The sequence below is a fragment of the Zalophus californianus genome, chromosome 4 (assembly GCF_009762305.2).
Source record: "Zalophus californianus isolate mZalCal1 chromosome 4, mZalCal1.pri.v2, whole genome shotgun sequence".
NCBI classification, from domain to species: Eukaryota; Metazoa; Chordata; class Mammalia; order Carnivora; family Otariidae; genus Zalophus; species Zalophus californianus.
Genome location: NC_045598.1, coordinates 71,756,817 through 71,774,327, shown reverse-complemented (window position 1 = coordinate 71,774,327; position 17,511 = coordinate 71,756,817). Strand labels below are relative to the sequence as shown.

General features: G+C 35.0%; 1 protein-coding gene across 1 annotated transcript in view; it reads left to right on the top strand.

Moving 5' to 3' along the window:
• The window catches only part of COL24A1 (collagen type XXIV alpha 1 chain), a 414,236-nt gene that overhangs the window by 298,151 nt on the left and 98,574 nt on the right, over window positions 1-17,511 (top strand). Inside the window, exons 38-39 of the mRNA XM_027615241.2 lie at window positions 832-885; window positions 1,054-1,161. Of these exons, the coding sequence (XP_027471042.2) occupies window positions 832-885; window positions 1,054-1,161 (162 nt within the window). The remainder of the gene's footprint in view (window positions 1-831; window positions 886-1,053; window positions 1,162-17,511) is intronic.

Genomic DNA, 17,511 nt, shown 5'->3' with positions numbered 1-17,511 from the left:
GTTTACAGAAGTTATTCTAATATAGACAGCCTGTAATTTGAGCTGTGGTAAGCTTTTTCCCAAGAAACAGTGCCCAAGGTAATCTCAAAATACATTTGCATACTAAAAGGCAAAGTAGGGAGACAGGTTTTACATCCAGTTTCTTTTTCATTTGCCCTTTATTTGCAGAGGGGTGGGCAGTCTGAGGTTGGGGTGATGGAAGTGTCAGTGGTGGGAGCAAAGGAACAACTGTGAAGATGCACTAACTAACTCACTTGTAAATATTTTAGGTAACAAGAGAGCCAGTATTACTTTAATATCTTCATAGACTATGGCTTACTTTTCTGTTAAGTTCTATATCTGGAAGACAGCTTCTTGATGTACCAGGGTCTTAATTGTTGCCTTTCCCTTGTTAAGCAAAAAAATACAGACCCTAAAAATCTAGTTTTAACTGAATTAAGTCATATTAATCCATTTAATTCAGTATAGGAAGGTACTACAACTTTAAGAGATACAGTATTTATAGTCCTTGAACTCAGGAAACGCAGGTCTAGCTGTATAAATTTTCAGAGCTACCAAATGAATGCGTATTTCTCTTAATAATCTAAAGTTAAAATTCTGGGCCTATCTTATATATATTTGAATTTACAATACTGATTCTTTAAATCATCTTCAGAGCTATTCCAAGCAAATTATATCAAGCTTATTATACTGCCAAATGTTCCTTATAAATAAATTAGAAGTAGGAATAAATGTACACAAACCTGCTACTTTCTATAGATACCAGGAGCAAAAAATAAGTTAAGGTGAGCAATTTAGCAAAATAATCTTACTGTTTTTGCTACAAAATAGGGTGAACCAGGAGCTCCTGGAGAAGAAGGTCTCCAAGGAAAAGATGGATTAAAGGTAAATTATACTTTTCTCATTACATATAAAAGTAGATATTTTTTGTGAAATCTTTCAAATATTACATAATTACATGATTATTTTTATGTCCCAAACAAAAATCTGCTTATTGTGTGGTATACTTATTTTATTGCTTTCCCTTTCTTAAAAATTTTTACTGGGTTACAGGGGAACCCCGGAGGAAGGGGTCTTCCCGGAGAGGATGGAGAAAAAGGAGAGACAGGCTTACCAGGGGCTTCAGGGCCCTTGGGTAGACCAGGTCTAACGGGCCCTCTGGTAAGTACTGCTGAGCTCATTTTTGAGTACTCCGTGAACTCAGTCCTCTACATGTACACACACACACACACACACACACACACACACACACACATTCTGATTTTCTCAGATGTTCTTTGGATAACTGAAGGTGTGGAACTGTGGCTTGAGAGAGGGCCAAACCAGGGACTGATAATCAGCCTAGCTAACATCCAAGGAAGAAAGACACTTTCTCCATGTGTCACACAAGTCCTTGAAGTTTTTTTTCTTCCCACTTTGAGATATAATTGACAAGTAACATAGTGTAAATTTAAGGTGTGTAATGTGATGATTTTATACACACACACATGATTACCAAATAGGGTTAGTTAACACATCCATTGCTTTACTTAATTACCTTTTTGTGGTGTGGTGAAATTTTTTAAGATTTACCCTCTTAGCAACTTTCAAATACACAATACAGTATTGTTAAATATAGTCACCACATTGTACATTATGTCTCTATGAGTTACTTATTTTATAACTGGAAGTTTGTATCCATTCACCATTTCCCCCATCTCTCCACTACTGGCAACAACCATCAGTCTATTCTCTGTTCCTATGATTTCAGATTTTTAGATAACACACATATGTGAGATCATACAGAATTTTTTTTCCTCTGTCTGACTTATTTCACATAACATAATGACTTCCAGGTCCATCCATATTGTTGCAAGTGTCAGAATTTCCTTCTTTTTGTGACTGAACAGTACACATATATATAAACCATATATATACCATTCTCTTTTCAAATATAAGTTGACCATATATGCGTGCATTTTTTTCTGGGCTCTCAATTCTTTTCCATTAGTCTGTATGTCTTTTTTAATGCCAGTACCACACTGTTTTGATTAGTGTAGTCTTGTATTAATACAGTTTGGAATTAAGAGGTGTGATACCTCCAGCTTTAATTTTTTAAGATTGTTTTGGTTATTTGGGGTATTTTCTGGTTTCATGTGAATTTTAGGATTTTTTCTATTCCTGTAAAACATGCCATTGGAATCTTGATAGGAATTACATTGAATCTATAGATAGTTTGGGATAATATGGACATGTTAACAATATTAATTATTCCTACCTATGAATATGAGATAGCTCTCCATTTATGTGTCTTCAATTTCTTTCATCAGTGTCTTACAATTTTCAGTGTATAGATATTTCATCTCCTTTGTTATATTTATCCCTAAATATTTTATTGTTTTTGATGCTATTGTAAATGGAAATGTTTTCTTTCTTTCTTTTTCAGATAATTCATTGTTAGTGTATGGAAACATGACTGGGTTTTCTAAGTGATTTTTGTATCCTGCAATTTTACTGAAATCATTTATTAATTTTAGCAGGTTTTTTTGTGGAGTATTTAGGGTTTTCTGTATATGAAGATAATGCCATCTTCAGAGACAGTTATACTTCTTCCTTTCTCATTTTGGTGCCTTTTATTTCTTTTTCTTGCATAAATGCTCTTGGTAGGATTTCCAGTACTATATTGAATAGAAGTGGTGAGAGTAGGCACCTTGGTCTCTTGTTCCTGATCTTAGAGGAAAACCTTTCAACTTTTCACTGTTAAATATGATGTTAGCTGTGGGTTTGTCATATATGGCCTTTATTATGTTGAGGTATGTTCCCTCTATACCTGCTTTATTGAGAGTTTTTATCATGAAAAGTTATTGAAATTTGTCAAATACTCTTTCTGCTTCTATTGAGATGCTCATATGGTTTTATCTTTAATTCTGTGAATGGGGTATATCATATTGATTGATTTGCAGGTGAACCATCCTTGCATCCTAGGAATAAATCCCACTTGAACACAGTGTATGATCCTTTTGACGTGATGTTGAATTTAGTTTGCTAGTATTTTGTTGAGAATTTTTGCATCCATATTCATCAGGGCTTTGGTCTGTAGTTTTCTTATAATATCCTTATCTGGCTTTTGTATTAGGGTAATGCTGACCTGAGCTTGGGTATATTTCTCCTCTTCAAAATTTTGGATGAGTTTGAGAAATATTACCATTAATTCTTCTTTCAGTGTTTGGTGGAATTCATCAGGAAATGCTAGGTTTTTCTTTGTTGAGAGATTTTTTATTACTTATTCAATCTCATTCATTATTGGTCTGTTCAGATTTTCTATTTCTGCATGATTCAGTCTTGGTAAGTAGTATGCTTCTAGGAATAGATATATTCTAAGTTGTCCAATTTTTTGACAAATAATTGTATATTAGTAGTCTTTTATGATCTTTTGTTTTTCTGTGTTATTTATAATGTCTTCTCTTTCATTTCTAATTGTGTTTGAGGCCTTTCTGTCTTGGTGTTTGTCAGGTTTGTTTATCATTTAAAAAACCAACTATTTTGTTAATCTCTTCTCTAATTTTTCTGTTTTCTTTTTATTTACTTTTGCTCTAATCTTCATCATTTCTTTTCTTCTGCTAACTTTGGCTTTAGTTTGTTCTTTTTCTATTTCTTTGAAGTATAAAGTTAGGTTATTTATTTGTGATCTTTCTCCTTTTTTAAAGTAGGCATTTATCACTGTAAACTCCCCTCTTAGAACTGCTTTTGCTGCATTCCATAAATTTTTGCTATATTGTGGTTCCAATTTTGTTTGAAGATTTTTTGTTTGTTTTAATTTTTGTTTCAAGTTATTATTTAAATTCTGGTTAGTTAACATACTATTGGTTTCAGGAGCAGAATTTAGTGATTCATCACTTACGTACAACACCTAGTGCTTGTCACAAGTGCCCTCCTTAATCCCCACCACTAATTTAGCCCATTCCCTGCCCACCTCCCCTCCATCAATTCTGTTTGTTCTCTGTAGTTAAGAGTTTCTTAAGGCTTGCCTCCCTCTCTTTTCCCCCCCTTCCCCTATGTTCATCTGTTTTGTTTTTTAAATTTCACATATGAGTGAAATCATATGGTATTTGTCTTTCTCTGACTGACTTATTTCATTTAGCATAATACTCTCTAGCTCCATCCATGTAGCTGCAAATGGCAAGATTTCATTCTTTTTGGTGGCTGAGTAATAGTCCATTATATATATGTGTTCCTTTATATACATATATATACACATATATATATTCCTTTATATACATGTATATTCCATTATATGTATATACATAGGGATGCACGTGTCCCTTCAAATCAGTATTATTGTATTCTTTGGGTAAATACCTAGTAATGCAATTGCTGGGTCTAAGGGTACTTCTATTTTTAACTTTTTGGGGAACCTCCATACTGTTTTCCAGAGTGGCTGCACCAGTTTGCATTCCCACCAACAGTGTAAGAGGGTTCCCCTTTCTACACATTCTTGCCAACACCTGTTATTTCTTTGTTGTTAATTATAGCCATTCTGACAGGTGTGAGGTGATACGTCATTGTAGTTTTGATTTGTATTTCCCTGATGATAAGTGATGTTGAGCATGTTTTCATGTGTCCTTTGGCCATCTTTATGTCTTTGAAAAAATGTCTATTCATGTCTTCTGCCCAATAACCCTTTATCAGATATGTCATTTGCAAATACCTTCTCCCATTCCTTAGGTTGTTGTTTAGTTTTGTTGATTCTTTCCTTCACTGTGCAGAAATTTTTTATTTTGATGAAGTCCCAATAATTCATTTTTGCTTTTGTTTCCCTTGCCTCTGGTGACGTGTCTAGTAAGAAGTTGCTACAGCCAATGTCAAAGAGGTACTGCTGTGTTTTCCTCTAGGATTTTGATGGTTTCCTGTCTCACATTTAGGTCTTTCATCCATTTTGAATTTATTTTTGTGTGTGATGTAAGGAAGTGGTCCAGTTTCATTCTTCTGCATGTGGCTATCCAGTTTTCTCAACACCATTTGTTGAAGAAACTGTCTTTTTCCCATTGGATATTCTTCCCTGCTTTGTTGAAGATTAGTTGACCATGTAGTTGTGCGTCTATTTCTGGGTTTTCTATTCTGTTCCATTGATCTATGTATCTGTTTTTGTGCCAGTACCAGACTGTCTTGATAACTACAGCTTTGTAATATAGCTTGAAGTCCAGAATTGCTTTTCTTTTCTTTTTCAAGATTGCTTTGGCTATTTGGGGTCTCTTGTGGTTCCATACAAATTTTAGGATTGTTTGTTTTAGCTCTGTAAAAATGCTGGTGGTATTTTGATGGGATTGCATTAAATGTGTAGATCCCTTTGGGTGGTATAGACATTTTAACAATATTTGTTTCTTCAATCCATGAACATGGAATGTTTTTCCATTTCTTTGTGTCCTCTTCAATTTCTTTTGTAAGTATTCTATAGTTTTCAGAGTACGCATCTTTTACCCTTTGGTTTGGTTTATTCCTAGATATCTTATAGGTTTTGGTGCAATTGTAAATTGGATCGATTCCTTGATCTCTCTTTCTGCTGCTTCATATTTGGTGTATAGAAATGCAACAGATTTCTGTACATTGATTTTGTAACATGCGACTTTGCTGAAATCATGTATCGGTTCTAGAATGTTTTGTGGAGTCTTTCAGGTTTTCTGCATAGAGTATCATGTCATCTGCAAATAGTGAAAGTTTGACTTCTTCCTTGCCAATGTGGATGCTTTTATTTCTTTTTGTTGTCTGAATGCTGAGGCTAGGACTTCCAGTACTATGTTAAATAACAGTGGTAAGAGTGAACATCCCTGTCTTGTTCCTGACCTTAAAGGAAAATCTCTCAATTTTTTCCCCACTGAGGATGAGACTAGCTGTGGGTCTTTCATATATGGCCTTTATGGTGTTGAGGTATGTTCCCTCTATCCCTTCTTTGTTGAGGGTTTTTATCAAGAATAGATGCTGTATGTTGTCAAATGCTTTTTCTGCATCTATTGAGAAGATCATATGGTTCTTATCCTTTTTTTTAAATTAATGTGGTGTATCATGGTGATTGATTTGTGGATATTGAATCACCCTGGCAGCCCAGGAATAAATCCCACTTGATTGTGGTGAACAATTCTTTTAATGTACTGTTGGATTTGATTTGCTGGTATCTTGTTGAGAATTTTTACATCCATGTTCATCAGGAATATTGACCTGTAATTCTTTTTAGTGGGGTCTTTGGTTTTGGAATCAAGGCAATGCTGGCCTCATAGAATGAGTTTGGAAGTTTTCCTCCCATTTCTATTTTTTGGAACAGTTTTAGAAGAATAGGTATTAATTATTCTTTAAATGTTTAGTAAAATTCGCCTGGGAAGGCATCTGGCCCTGGACTTTTGTTATTTGGAAGATTTTTGATTACTGATTCAATTTCTTTGCTAGTTATGGGTCTGTTCAAATTTTCTATTTCTTTCTGTTTCAGTTTTTGTAATTTGTATGTTTCTAGGAATTGGTCCATTTCTTCCAGATTGCCCAATTTGTTGGCATACAATTTTTTGTAATATTCTCTTATAACTGTTTGTATTTCTGTGGTGTTGGTTGTAATCTCTCCTCTTTCATTCATGATTTTATTTGGGTCCCTTCTCTTTTCTTTTTGATAAGTCTAGCTAGGGGTTTATCAATTTTTTTAATTCATTCAAAGAACCAGCTCCTACTTTCATTGATCTGTTCGATTAGTGGGTTTTTTTGTTTGTTTGTTTCTATATCATTTATTTCTGCTCTAATCTTTATTATTTCCCTTCTGCTGACTATAGGCTTTATTTGCTGTTCTTTTTCTAGCTCCTTTACATGTAAGGTTGGTTAGGTGGTATATTTGAGACTTTTCTTGCTTCTTGAGGTAGGCCCATACTGCTATATACTTCCCTCTTATGACCACTTTTGCTGCATCCCAAATGTTTTGGACTATTGGGTTTTCATTTTCCTTTGCTTACATGTGTTTTTTTTTTTTATTTATATTTTCCTGGTTAACTTTAACTTTCTTTTTTTTTTTAACTTTAACTTTCATGTATTTGTGGTCTTTCTAATTTTTTTCTTGTGGTTGACTTCACGTTTCATAGCATTGTGGTCTGAAAATATGCATGGTATGATCTAAGTCTTTCTGTTACTGATTGAGGCCTGATTTGTGACCCAGTATGTGATCTGGAGAATGTCCCATGTGCACTCGAAAAAAATATGTATTTGCTGCTTTAGGATGAAAAGTTCTGAATATATCTGTTAAGTCCATCTGGTCCAGTGTATCATTCAAAGGCATTGTTTCCTTGTTGATTTCCTGCTTAGATGATCTGTCCATTGCTGTAAGTGGGGTAAGTCCCCTACTATTATTACGTTCTTATCAGTGAGTTTCTTTATATTTGCTATTAATTGATTTATGTATTTGGGTATTCCCAAGTTGGGGGCATAAATATTTACAATTGTTGGTTTGAAGATTTTTTAAATTTCCCTTTTGATTTCTTCTTTGATCCATTGATTGTTGAGGACTGTGTTTTTAAATTTCTACATATTTGTGAATTTTCCAGCTCTCCTCCTGTTTTGACTTCTAGTTTGATACCATGAGGTCAGAAAAGATACTTGATGTAATTTCTATCTTCCTCAGTTTGTTGAGACTTATATTGTAGCCTTACATATGATCTATTGTTCAAAATGTTTCATGTTGACTTAAAAAGAATGTGTATTCTGCTGCTGTTGGATGGAATGTTCTATATATGTCTGTTAGGTACATTTGGTTTATCATGTTGTTCAAATCCATTGTTGCCTTATTGATTCTCTGCCTGGATGATATAACCATTTTAGAGAATAGGGTATTAAAGTCCCCAACTATTGTTGAATAGCTATTTCTTTCTTTATTTCTGTTAGTATTTGCTTCAATATTTAAGAGGTCCAATGTTTGGTGCATAAATATTTACAATTGTTATATATTATTAATATTTATAATTACATATTATTGATTACTATCACTATATGATGACCTTCTTTGTCTCATGACTATATTTAGCTTAAAGTCTGTTTTGTCTCATATTAGTGTAACTGTCCCTGCTTTCTTCTGGTTTCCTTTATTTCTTTTGCTTGAAATATCTTTTTCCATTTCTTCACACTCAGTCTCTGTGTGTCGTTAAAGCTTAAGTGAGTCTATATGAGTGGGTTTTGTCTTTTTATCCATGCAGCTATTCTGTATCTTTTGATTAGAGAATTTAATATATTTATAACTAAAGTAATTATTGGTAAGATCTTCCTATTGACATTTAATTTTAATTGTTTATTGACTGTTTTATAGGTCATGTCTTCTTGTTTTCTCTTGTGTTGTCTTTGTGATTTTATGACTTTTTGTAGCAGTGTGACTTAATCCTTTATTAAAATTTTGTGTATCTACTACATTCTTTGTGGCTCACATAAAATATGTTTTAACATCTTATTTTAAGCAGATAACAACTTCCATACTATACAGAAACTTTATACTTTTACTTCTTCTCCCTTCCTTATATTTCAGGTTATTGATGTTACAATTTACATCTTTTTATATTATGATACAATAACAAATTATTTTAGTTATTATTTTTAATGCATTTGTTTTTTAATTTTTTAACTGGAGTTGTTAAGTGATTTATGCACAATCATTACAATATTAGAGAATCTGGCTTTGAATATATATTTACATCTGTTGGTGAGTTTTATACATTCATGGTTTTATGACATTAATTACATCCCTTTTTTTGAGCCTGAAAAATGCCCTTTAGCATTTCTTGTAAGACAGGTTTAGTGGTGAACTCTTCAGCTTTTGTTTTTTGAGGAAAGTCTTTATAGCTTCTTCATTTCTGAAAGACAGCTTTGCTGGGTATAGTATTCTTGGTTAACTTTTTTTCTTTGAATATTTTGAAGAAATTATTCCACTTTCTCCTGGCCTGCAGTTTCTGCTAAGAAATGTACATATAGTCTTACAGGGACTCTCTTTTGTGTGACAAGTTGCTTTTCTCTTGCTGCTTCCAAAATTCTCCCTTTGTCTTTGATTTTTACAATTTAATTATGAGGTGTTTCAAAGTTATTCTTTTTGGATTCAACTTATTTGGGATCCTTTGAGCCTCAAGAATCTGGATGTCTATTTCTCTCCCCAAGTTTGAGACATTTTCAGCCATTATATCTTCAAATAGACTTTTCGCTCTTTTTCTTCTCCTTCTGCCATTATCACAATACACGTATTTCACTTGATGCTGTCTCACAAGCACCATAGATTTTTTTCCCTTTATTTTGTTCCTTTTTTTTTCTTTTTACTCCGCTGGATAATTTCAAATGACTTGTCTTTGAGTTCACTGATTCTACTGCTCAGTTGAGTCTACTGCTGAAGTTCTCTGTTGAATTCTTCAGGTCAGTCATTGTATTGTTCATCTCTAGGATTTTTGTTTTCTTTATTTTTATGGTTTCTATTTATTTGTTCAATTTCTCATTTTGTTCATGCATTGTTTATCTAATTTTATTTGTCTATATTTATGTTCTTAGAGTTCACTGAACTTCTTTAAGATGATTATTCTGAATTCTTTGTCAGAAAGTCCATAGAATTCCGTTACTCTGGTATCAGTTATTAAAGTTTTATTAGTTTCCTTTGGCGTTGTCATCTTTACTTGATTCTTTATGGTCCTTGTATCCTTGCACTGGTATCTGCACATTTGAATAAGAAGTCCCTCTTCCAGACATTAGAAGTTTATTTTGTCAAGGAAAGTCCTTCACCAATCTGCTTAGCTGACTGGTTAACTGGGTGTTTAGCTGACTGGTTAACTGGTAGCATTTGTGGGCAGGCACATTTTACTGTTGAGGTCTCCAGTTGGGCAAGGCCCCTACCCATGGTCTGAGCTGGGGAGAGTTGTCACTGGCTATTCTCTGCAGATGGATGAGCCCATTGGCTGGGCTTCATTTTCAAGGGAGGCCAGTGAATAGGCACCCTGGTTGGGCAGGAGTGCTGGAATGGTGATTCCCTGGCAGGACAATACCTCTGATTGGACTCTGTAGTCGGGCAAGGTCTCCTGTTGTGCACCCTAACTGAATAGTGCTTCTGGCTGAACTCCATGTTCATGAGACCACAGGCATGGCTTCACAGTTGGACATAGCCACAGGCTGTGCCCCAAGTTTGTATAGAGTCACAGGCTGTGCTTCATGATTACTTAGCCCACGGCTGTGCCCCTGTGTTGGGTAAGGTCACTTGCCAAGCTTTCTGGTTAAGTGGGCTCTTCAGCTGTATCTCAGTGTTGGCTGAGGTTGGAGACTATATGCTCCATGGTTGTGTGGAGTTACTGTCTGAGCTTTTATTGGGCAGGGCTGAAGGCTATGCTTTGTAATTGGGCAGGGCTACTTAGCCCAGGCTTCTTGCCTATACAAGGTTGCAGGCTGTATTTAGTAATTGTACAGGCCCATAAGCTAGATTTTGCTGCTGGGTAGAGCTGTTGGCTAGGCTTCACAGCTGGGCAGTACTTTAAGCTGGGTTCCAAGGCTTCCCATTACCACTGTTCAGGTTCTGTGGTCATTCCCAGCATTTTGGCAGGGCTGCTGGCTTGGCTGCCTGCCTGAGTAGAACTATATATAGTATGGACTCCACAACTGCCCATGTTCTATGCCCAGGCAATCTTGGTTAAGTGGGATGGGAGTATATGGTTAGCTCTTGGGTAAGGTTGCAACTCAGGGCCATATAATGGGCTCCACAGCCTTTTGGCTGGGGACCCAAATCCTTTGGCTGGGGACCCAAATCATGCAGAACCCTTCAACAAAGCTCCCAACCAGACAGAGCCACCAACTCAGCTCTGCAAAAGTGCAGAATCACTGACTGGGATCTCTGCTCAGGTGCTACTGCAAACAGGAATGCAGTCCACCAAGATATGGTACAGGTTGCTATAATCCTTGCCTCTGTCCTCTGTCTCTATTTGATCCTCAGTGGTCAAGCCCCCAGGCTTCCCCAGTGATGTCCATGAAGTAAGACCTTAGTGGGCTACTCTGGAAGCATTCCATAACACTGGGGGAGCTGAATGTCCACTTTGGGTTTTCTTTTCCTCACTGGAGTAACTATAACCAAGGGAGCCACCTGATGCAGTGCTGTGCTGGTCTGAGGAAAGGACAATGCAATCAAAATGAAATCTTTACTCTTACCTTTTTACTGTGATCTAAGACAGTGCTTCAGCACTGTAACTCTGTGATCTAAGACAGTGCTTCAGCCTCACCCTCAGGTTCTGGGATTTTCACAATGGCGGTTTTTTATGTGGATACTTGCTACTTGGTCTTCTTCTGAGGATGGCTGAATTCAGGAATGACTTATGTCACTATCCTGATGATGTCACCTCAGCTATAGAACTTCTGTCATAAAGCATTTGAAGGGGAACATTTTGTGTTATCTCAAACTTACGTTGAATATTTCTGATTTTTATTCATATAGCTGACATTATTCCTATAGAGTAATATCCTAACTCCAGAATGACATAAGAAATCCTTTGCAGGCATAATTTAAGCTATCAATATCTGACCTCAAATTGTAGTATTCTTTCAAGGGAAATTCTAAATGTCACATTGGACAGATTCTCTCACCACAGGGCAAATAGAAGATGTAAATAAATAATAAGAACATCTTGTCTCTTACTTAAATGCTTAATTTATGATATTTGCTATATTCTTCCAGATGTGGCCTCTCTGAATATTTTACTTTTTTATTTTACTATTCCATCTTCCTTGCCTCACATCTTTAAATATGAGATCTCCACCAAATTATTCTCTCTTTACTTCTCTAAGTATTCTTGCCTTTGAAGATGTTCTCATATCTTGGGAGCCATCACTTATGACCTTCCCAGAAAATGATTTTTCTTTTTGCCATATCATGGGAGTCTTACTCAGCCTTTTAAAGATAGCTCCTGCCTCCAGTAATCTCAATTACATTTCCAAGAACTGAGAAGAAGCTCTATCTGGAAGAATACAACAAATACCATAAATGAAGCACAAACTGGCTGTCTTACCATTCATATCATTTACCAATAATTTTGATTCCTTTAGCAATAATTAAAATAATGCTATCTCACCTCTTCCCCAAAATAATAAATAATTGTACCAGTGTATATCAACATGACATTTGAATTTTGAGGGTAAACCAGAAATGTTGCCTGTTTTTCAGCAATTGGCAAATTGAGTCTTTTTTCCCTCTGGTTTTACATAAGTGGTAAAGTGCCCATTTCTCCTCTGTCTTGCCCCTCTCGGTCCTGGAAAACTATGATAGGTGTTCCACTACAGCAAATACAAAGCATTAGAGAATCACCTCCTTCCCAAATTATCTTCAAACTATGGATCCAGGCTGAACAATAGAATTTCACTTAGATTTTCTCATAGAATCCTTCCAATAATCTAGTGGTGCTTTATTTTCCCCACTTTACAACTGAAAAAAAAAAAAAAGCAGGCTCGGAGAAAGCTAAGACTGTAGCAGATAGCAGAGCTGGCTCTATCCAGTTCCTTTATTATGACTTCTGTGCCTCTCAGCCACACTACTCCATGAGGTAACCAGGCTCGGGCTTATATTTCGCCTTTTTGGATTTCTTGATATTTTTCATCTTTTTTAGAGGAGTCATCAGGGCTGGACTCACAGAGAAGCCAAGTAACAAATGCTGAAACAGTGTGATTATCTTTCTGAGAATTCTTATCGAATTCATTTTTTAATGAGGAAGTCATTAACCATTAACAATTATTAATACTTTAGCATGGATTTTTTCAATCACCTAGTCTGTTTCCCCAGCAGAACCCTAAATGTTGGTGCGGAGAACAAAACTGAGATAAAGAAGGGCCTAGCCATGCCATAGGATAACAGGCATGAGTCCCAGACGGAGATGATGCAGCATGATAGCTGGTGATGGGCGGAACAGAGATGAAAAAAGGGGCTCAAAACAAAACATGGAAAAATGATAAACACAGACTTCATCTGCTTCATAATTTTTCCCAGGAACAATCTTGCCTCATACATATCTTTGGTGCCTTTTTTAGTAACAACACATGTGTGTTTCTTTTTTATTCTTTTTGTTGTTCTCCTTGGAATTTTAAATGCCTTTCAGCTCATAAACTCAATAAAAATACCATGGCACATTTTTTCAAAAGAATTTTATGATCCAAGGAACTATTGCTTAATCATACAGCCTGATGTTGGATTTATTTTTCACTTTAAAAAATTCTTCCTTAGGCAATGCCACAAAGATGCTACCTATTCTTTAAAAATAGACAAGAAAGAGAGTGAGAGAAAGAAATAAAACTTGTTTTTCAAGGAAGGAAATGCCTTTCTTTCTAGAAGATTGGAAAATGAGAACTAGATTGAAAAATAAAGCAAGGGAAGCATCAGTAACAAATTCCCAAATCTAAGATGTAGACTTCTTTGAACAGAATTTTAAAATGTTTTTTGTGCTTGAATTCTGTGCTAAAGTGTTCAGTTGTTTAAATGTATAACTCTGTATGGGAAAAGAATTTGGAAACATCTGAGAAGAAACATCTGCCTGACTTATGGTCTATCACCCATTTCTAAAAAAAAAAAAAAAAATCTATCACTGTAGTATCTAACATCTAAACAGATGTGAAACTATGAGAGTTAAAAGTTGAATATATAAAAATGAAATTGTCTTCTTTTATTCTGTTAGGACAAAACTTGGTTGGATTTATTGAAGTGTGATTTTTACCATTTGTATAAAATGGTATGATCATTGTCACTAGGGGAATGTCTTAAGAAAAAATGAAGCCAAGTAAAGCTAAGAAGCTTTCTCAGTAGAATCTTTAAAAGCAAAGTCAGAAAGATGAGAGGACTTATCAATAGTTAGAAAAGAATGATAAAGGTACACATGACTCTTATTTCTGAGGTAATTTCCTTGGAAACCCTGAAAAATGGTAACTGGAAATTTGAGGTCAGTGGCATTAAGAAACAAAGGACTTATTTAAATCTTTATCTTCTGAATGATTTTTATGACTCTGGTCTTAGGCTTGTTTGTTCTGAACTGTTGTGTCATAAACCAACACAGAAATAGAAAGAACCCTGCACTGACCATTATGCAAGAATTGTTCTACCACTATCCCTGCTCTACTACTAAAGAGCTGTACATTGTTGGGTACATTGTACATTGAGTCATTCTTTGGTTTCTCAGTTTACACATTACACATAAAGGGAACTATGCAGAACCTCCCAGGATGGCTGTATCAGGAAGGGATGCTGAATGGGCAGGAGTGTTCTTCTATTACTAGGTGAGTCAGAAAAAAATTCTTTGTATATATATCTAACATATTGGCTTCTATATAGGCTTTCTTTAGAAGAAAAGGCTCTATAGCTTAAAAAAAAATTAGCTTGGATGTTCCTAAATTTTTATTAGCCTTACAGATGGTGACTCTATAAAATGTATTTGTCCATTCAGTAATTCAACAAAGTTTTTGAGTACCTTCTGTGAGCCAAGAACTCTGCTAAGCCATGGGGATACCAAGGGCAACAAGATTAGCAAGATTCCTCATCTCAGATTTTATAATATTGTGAAAATTGACCATAGACTAGACCATTGCAAGTAGTGATAAGTGCAATGATGGTCATAAATAGGGTGATGAAAAAGAATAGCTGATTAAGGGAAGAGAAGCCTGCTTCCAACAAGGCACTGAGGGAAGGCTTCTCTGGATAGGGGAGGATTAAGTTGAGACCTAAAGAATGAAAAAGAACCAGCCCTGCAAAGAACTTTGGAAGATGATTCAAGGTAGATGGAAAAGCAAGGGCCAAGAGGTGGGAGTGAGAATGGTCTAGGTATTTTTGGAAAACTAAAGGGACGCTAATTATAGTTGTAGCATAATGAATAGTGAAAAGTTGTTTGAGATGAGCTTAAAGAAATGAATAGGAAGCTGATCATGAAGGATTATTTAAATCATGGTAAGAAGTTTGGGTTTTATTCAAAGTATAGTAAAAAGGCATTGCAATGTTTCAAGCAGAAGAGGAACAGAGTCTGTAATAGGAATCAATATATAACTTGCAAACTTTGTTATTGGCTATCTCAACGGATACAATAAACCCAGGGGACAAAAACAGAACAAAATAAATTTGAATTGCAAGAGCATGTTTTGTACCAAGATAATTCAAAGAGGGGGAGAATGGTCTTTTCAACAAAAGGTGCTAGAACAAGTAGAAATCTGCATACAAAAGAATAAAGTTGGACCCTTCCTTATACTACACACAAAAATTAACTCAAAATGGGCCTGTGACTGAAATTTAAGAACTAAAACTGTAAATGCCTTGGAATAAAACATAGGCGTAAATCTTCATGACCTTGATTTATGCAAAGTTTTCTTAGGTAACACCAAAAGTACAAGTGACAAAAGAAAAAAATAAATTAGACCCCATTAAGATTAAAAGTTTTATACTTCAAAAAACACCATTAAGACAGTGAAAAGACACCCGTGAAAAGGGAGAAAATATTTGCAAATCATATATGATAATGGACTTGTATCCAGAATACAAAGAACTTTTCCAACTCAATAGTAAAAAGTTTACCAGTTGAAAAGTAAAGTAAAAAGTAAAAGTAAAGTAAAGTAAAAAGTAAAAAGTAAAAGTAAAGTAAAGTAAAAAGTAAACCAGTTGAAAAACATTTAAACATTCCAGATGTTTCTCCAAGGAAGATATATAGTTAGCCAATAAGCAATTGAAAAGATGATCAACATCATTAGCTATTAGGAAAATGCAAATAAAACCACAATGAGATACCACTTCACTTGCCTAGGATGTTTATAATAAAAAAACATTTAAATTAAAAAAAAATACCAAATGTTGATGAGGATGTAAATATACATTGTTGATGGGATGTAAAATGATGCAGCCACTTTGTAAATCAATTTGGCAATTTCTCAAAATGTTAAACATGGAGTTACTATATGATCCACCAACTCTATTCCTAGGTGTATACCCAATAGGATTGAGAACAGGGTTCAGACAAAAACTTGTACGTAAATGTTTATAGCAGCATTATTTATGATTGCCAAAAAGTGGAAATAACCCAAATGATCATCAACTGATGAATTAGTAAATGTATGTTAATAAATGTAGTATGCCCATGCAATGGACTATAACTTGGTAATGCAAAGAAATGATATACTCATACATGCTACAACTTTGATGAACCTTGAAAACATTTTGCTTAGTGAAAGCAGCCAGTCAAAAGAGACCATATATTATATGACATGTCCCAAATAAGGCAGTCCAGAAAGACAGAAAGTAGGTTAGTGGTTGCCTAGGGTTGGGGGTTGAAGGGCCAGGCAGTGGTCGGGAGGAAATGGGAAATGACTGCTTATGGGTACAGGGTTTCTTTTGGGGCGATGAAAATGTTCTAAAATTTACTGTGGTGATAGTTGCACAATTCTGTGAATATACTAAAAATCATTAAATTGTACACTTTAAATTGGTTCATAATATGGAATATGAATTATATCTCAAAGTTGTTTAAAGAATAGATGTGATGTGTTACTTTGAAGACAATACAGCTATTCTCACATATTTAAAGTAATAGACTGGAATCCCAACTCCTATTTTATGAGTAGGCTCAACATCAAACCAACAATTGTCAATGTGACATTTATATAAAAGCATTGTTATTTTTATAATTGTTGAAGAAATCTATTAAAACATGCACATTTAGAAATTGTTGCTATTTTTCCAGTCTGCCCTGCAAGCCTCTAAATACACAAATGGGTTGCAGTGGGTATGTTAACTTTTAATAGCCAACATTTTGGAGCAAGATGTTTCTTATGCATTTCAGAACAAACATTAAAATAAACCATCCTAATATCAGTGGAAGTTTACTGCCACCCACCCACCCCCAACCCCTGCAAGAAGAGAAAACAACCTGTCTTTGAAGGGAAAAAAAATGTGGCCAAAAGAACGAGGGGAAACTTTTCTGATGACAATGTCAGAAGAAAATACAATATAGAATACAGTCAACCCCCTTTTTCACACATAATGTGTTCTTCACGTGTACAAAAGTTTACTGTGCAAAATGTTCCAAGTAGATCCATATGCTACATTTCTTAGAAACTAGAAGTTTTAGTAGTATAAAAATGTCTCACTACTCTTCACCTTTTATTCATAAACTTTGGTTTTACTTCCAACTTTAGTACATGCTTTTTAAGATGTTATTTCTTTACAAATGGATACCAAGTAGACTAGGTTACTGTCTGATTAAGGCTAAATATTTTCTACTTTGGGCATGCATTCTATCATTCATTTGTTTATTAAGTATTTATTAAGCATCAGTTATATGCCAGGCATAGTTCTGGGTACTAATGTTATAGCACTAAACAAAACAGGCAAGTTCCCTTCTGTCTTGGAACTTACACTGTAGTGTGGGAAGGCAAATGTAAACAAGAATGGTTAATTTCTGATAGTGATGAGTGCTGTGAAGAAAATAAAACATGGTAATGGGATAAAGAGTAACTAAGTAGAGGCTACTTTAAATTGGGGTGGTCACAAAA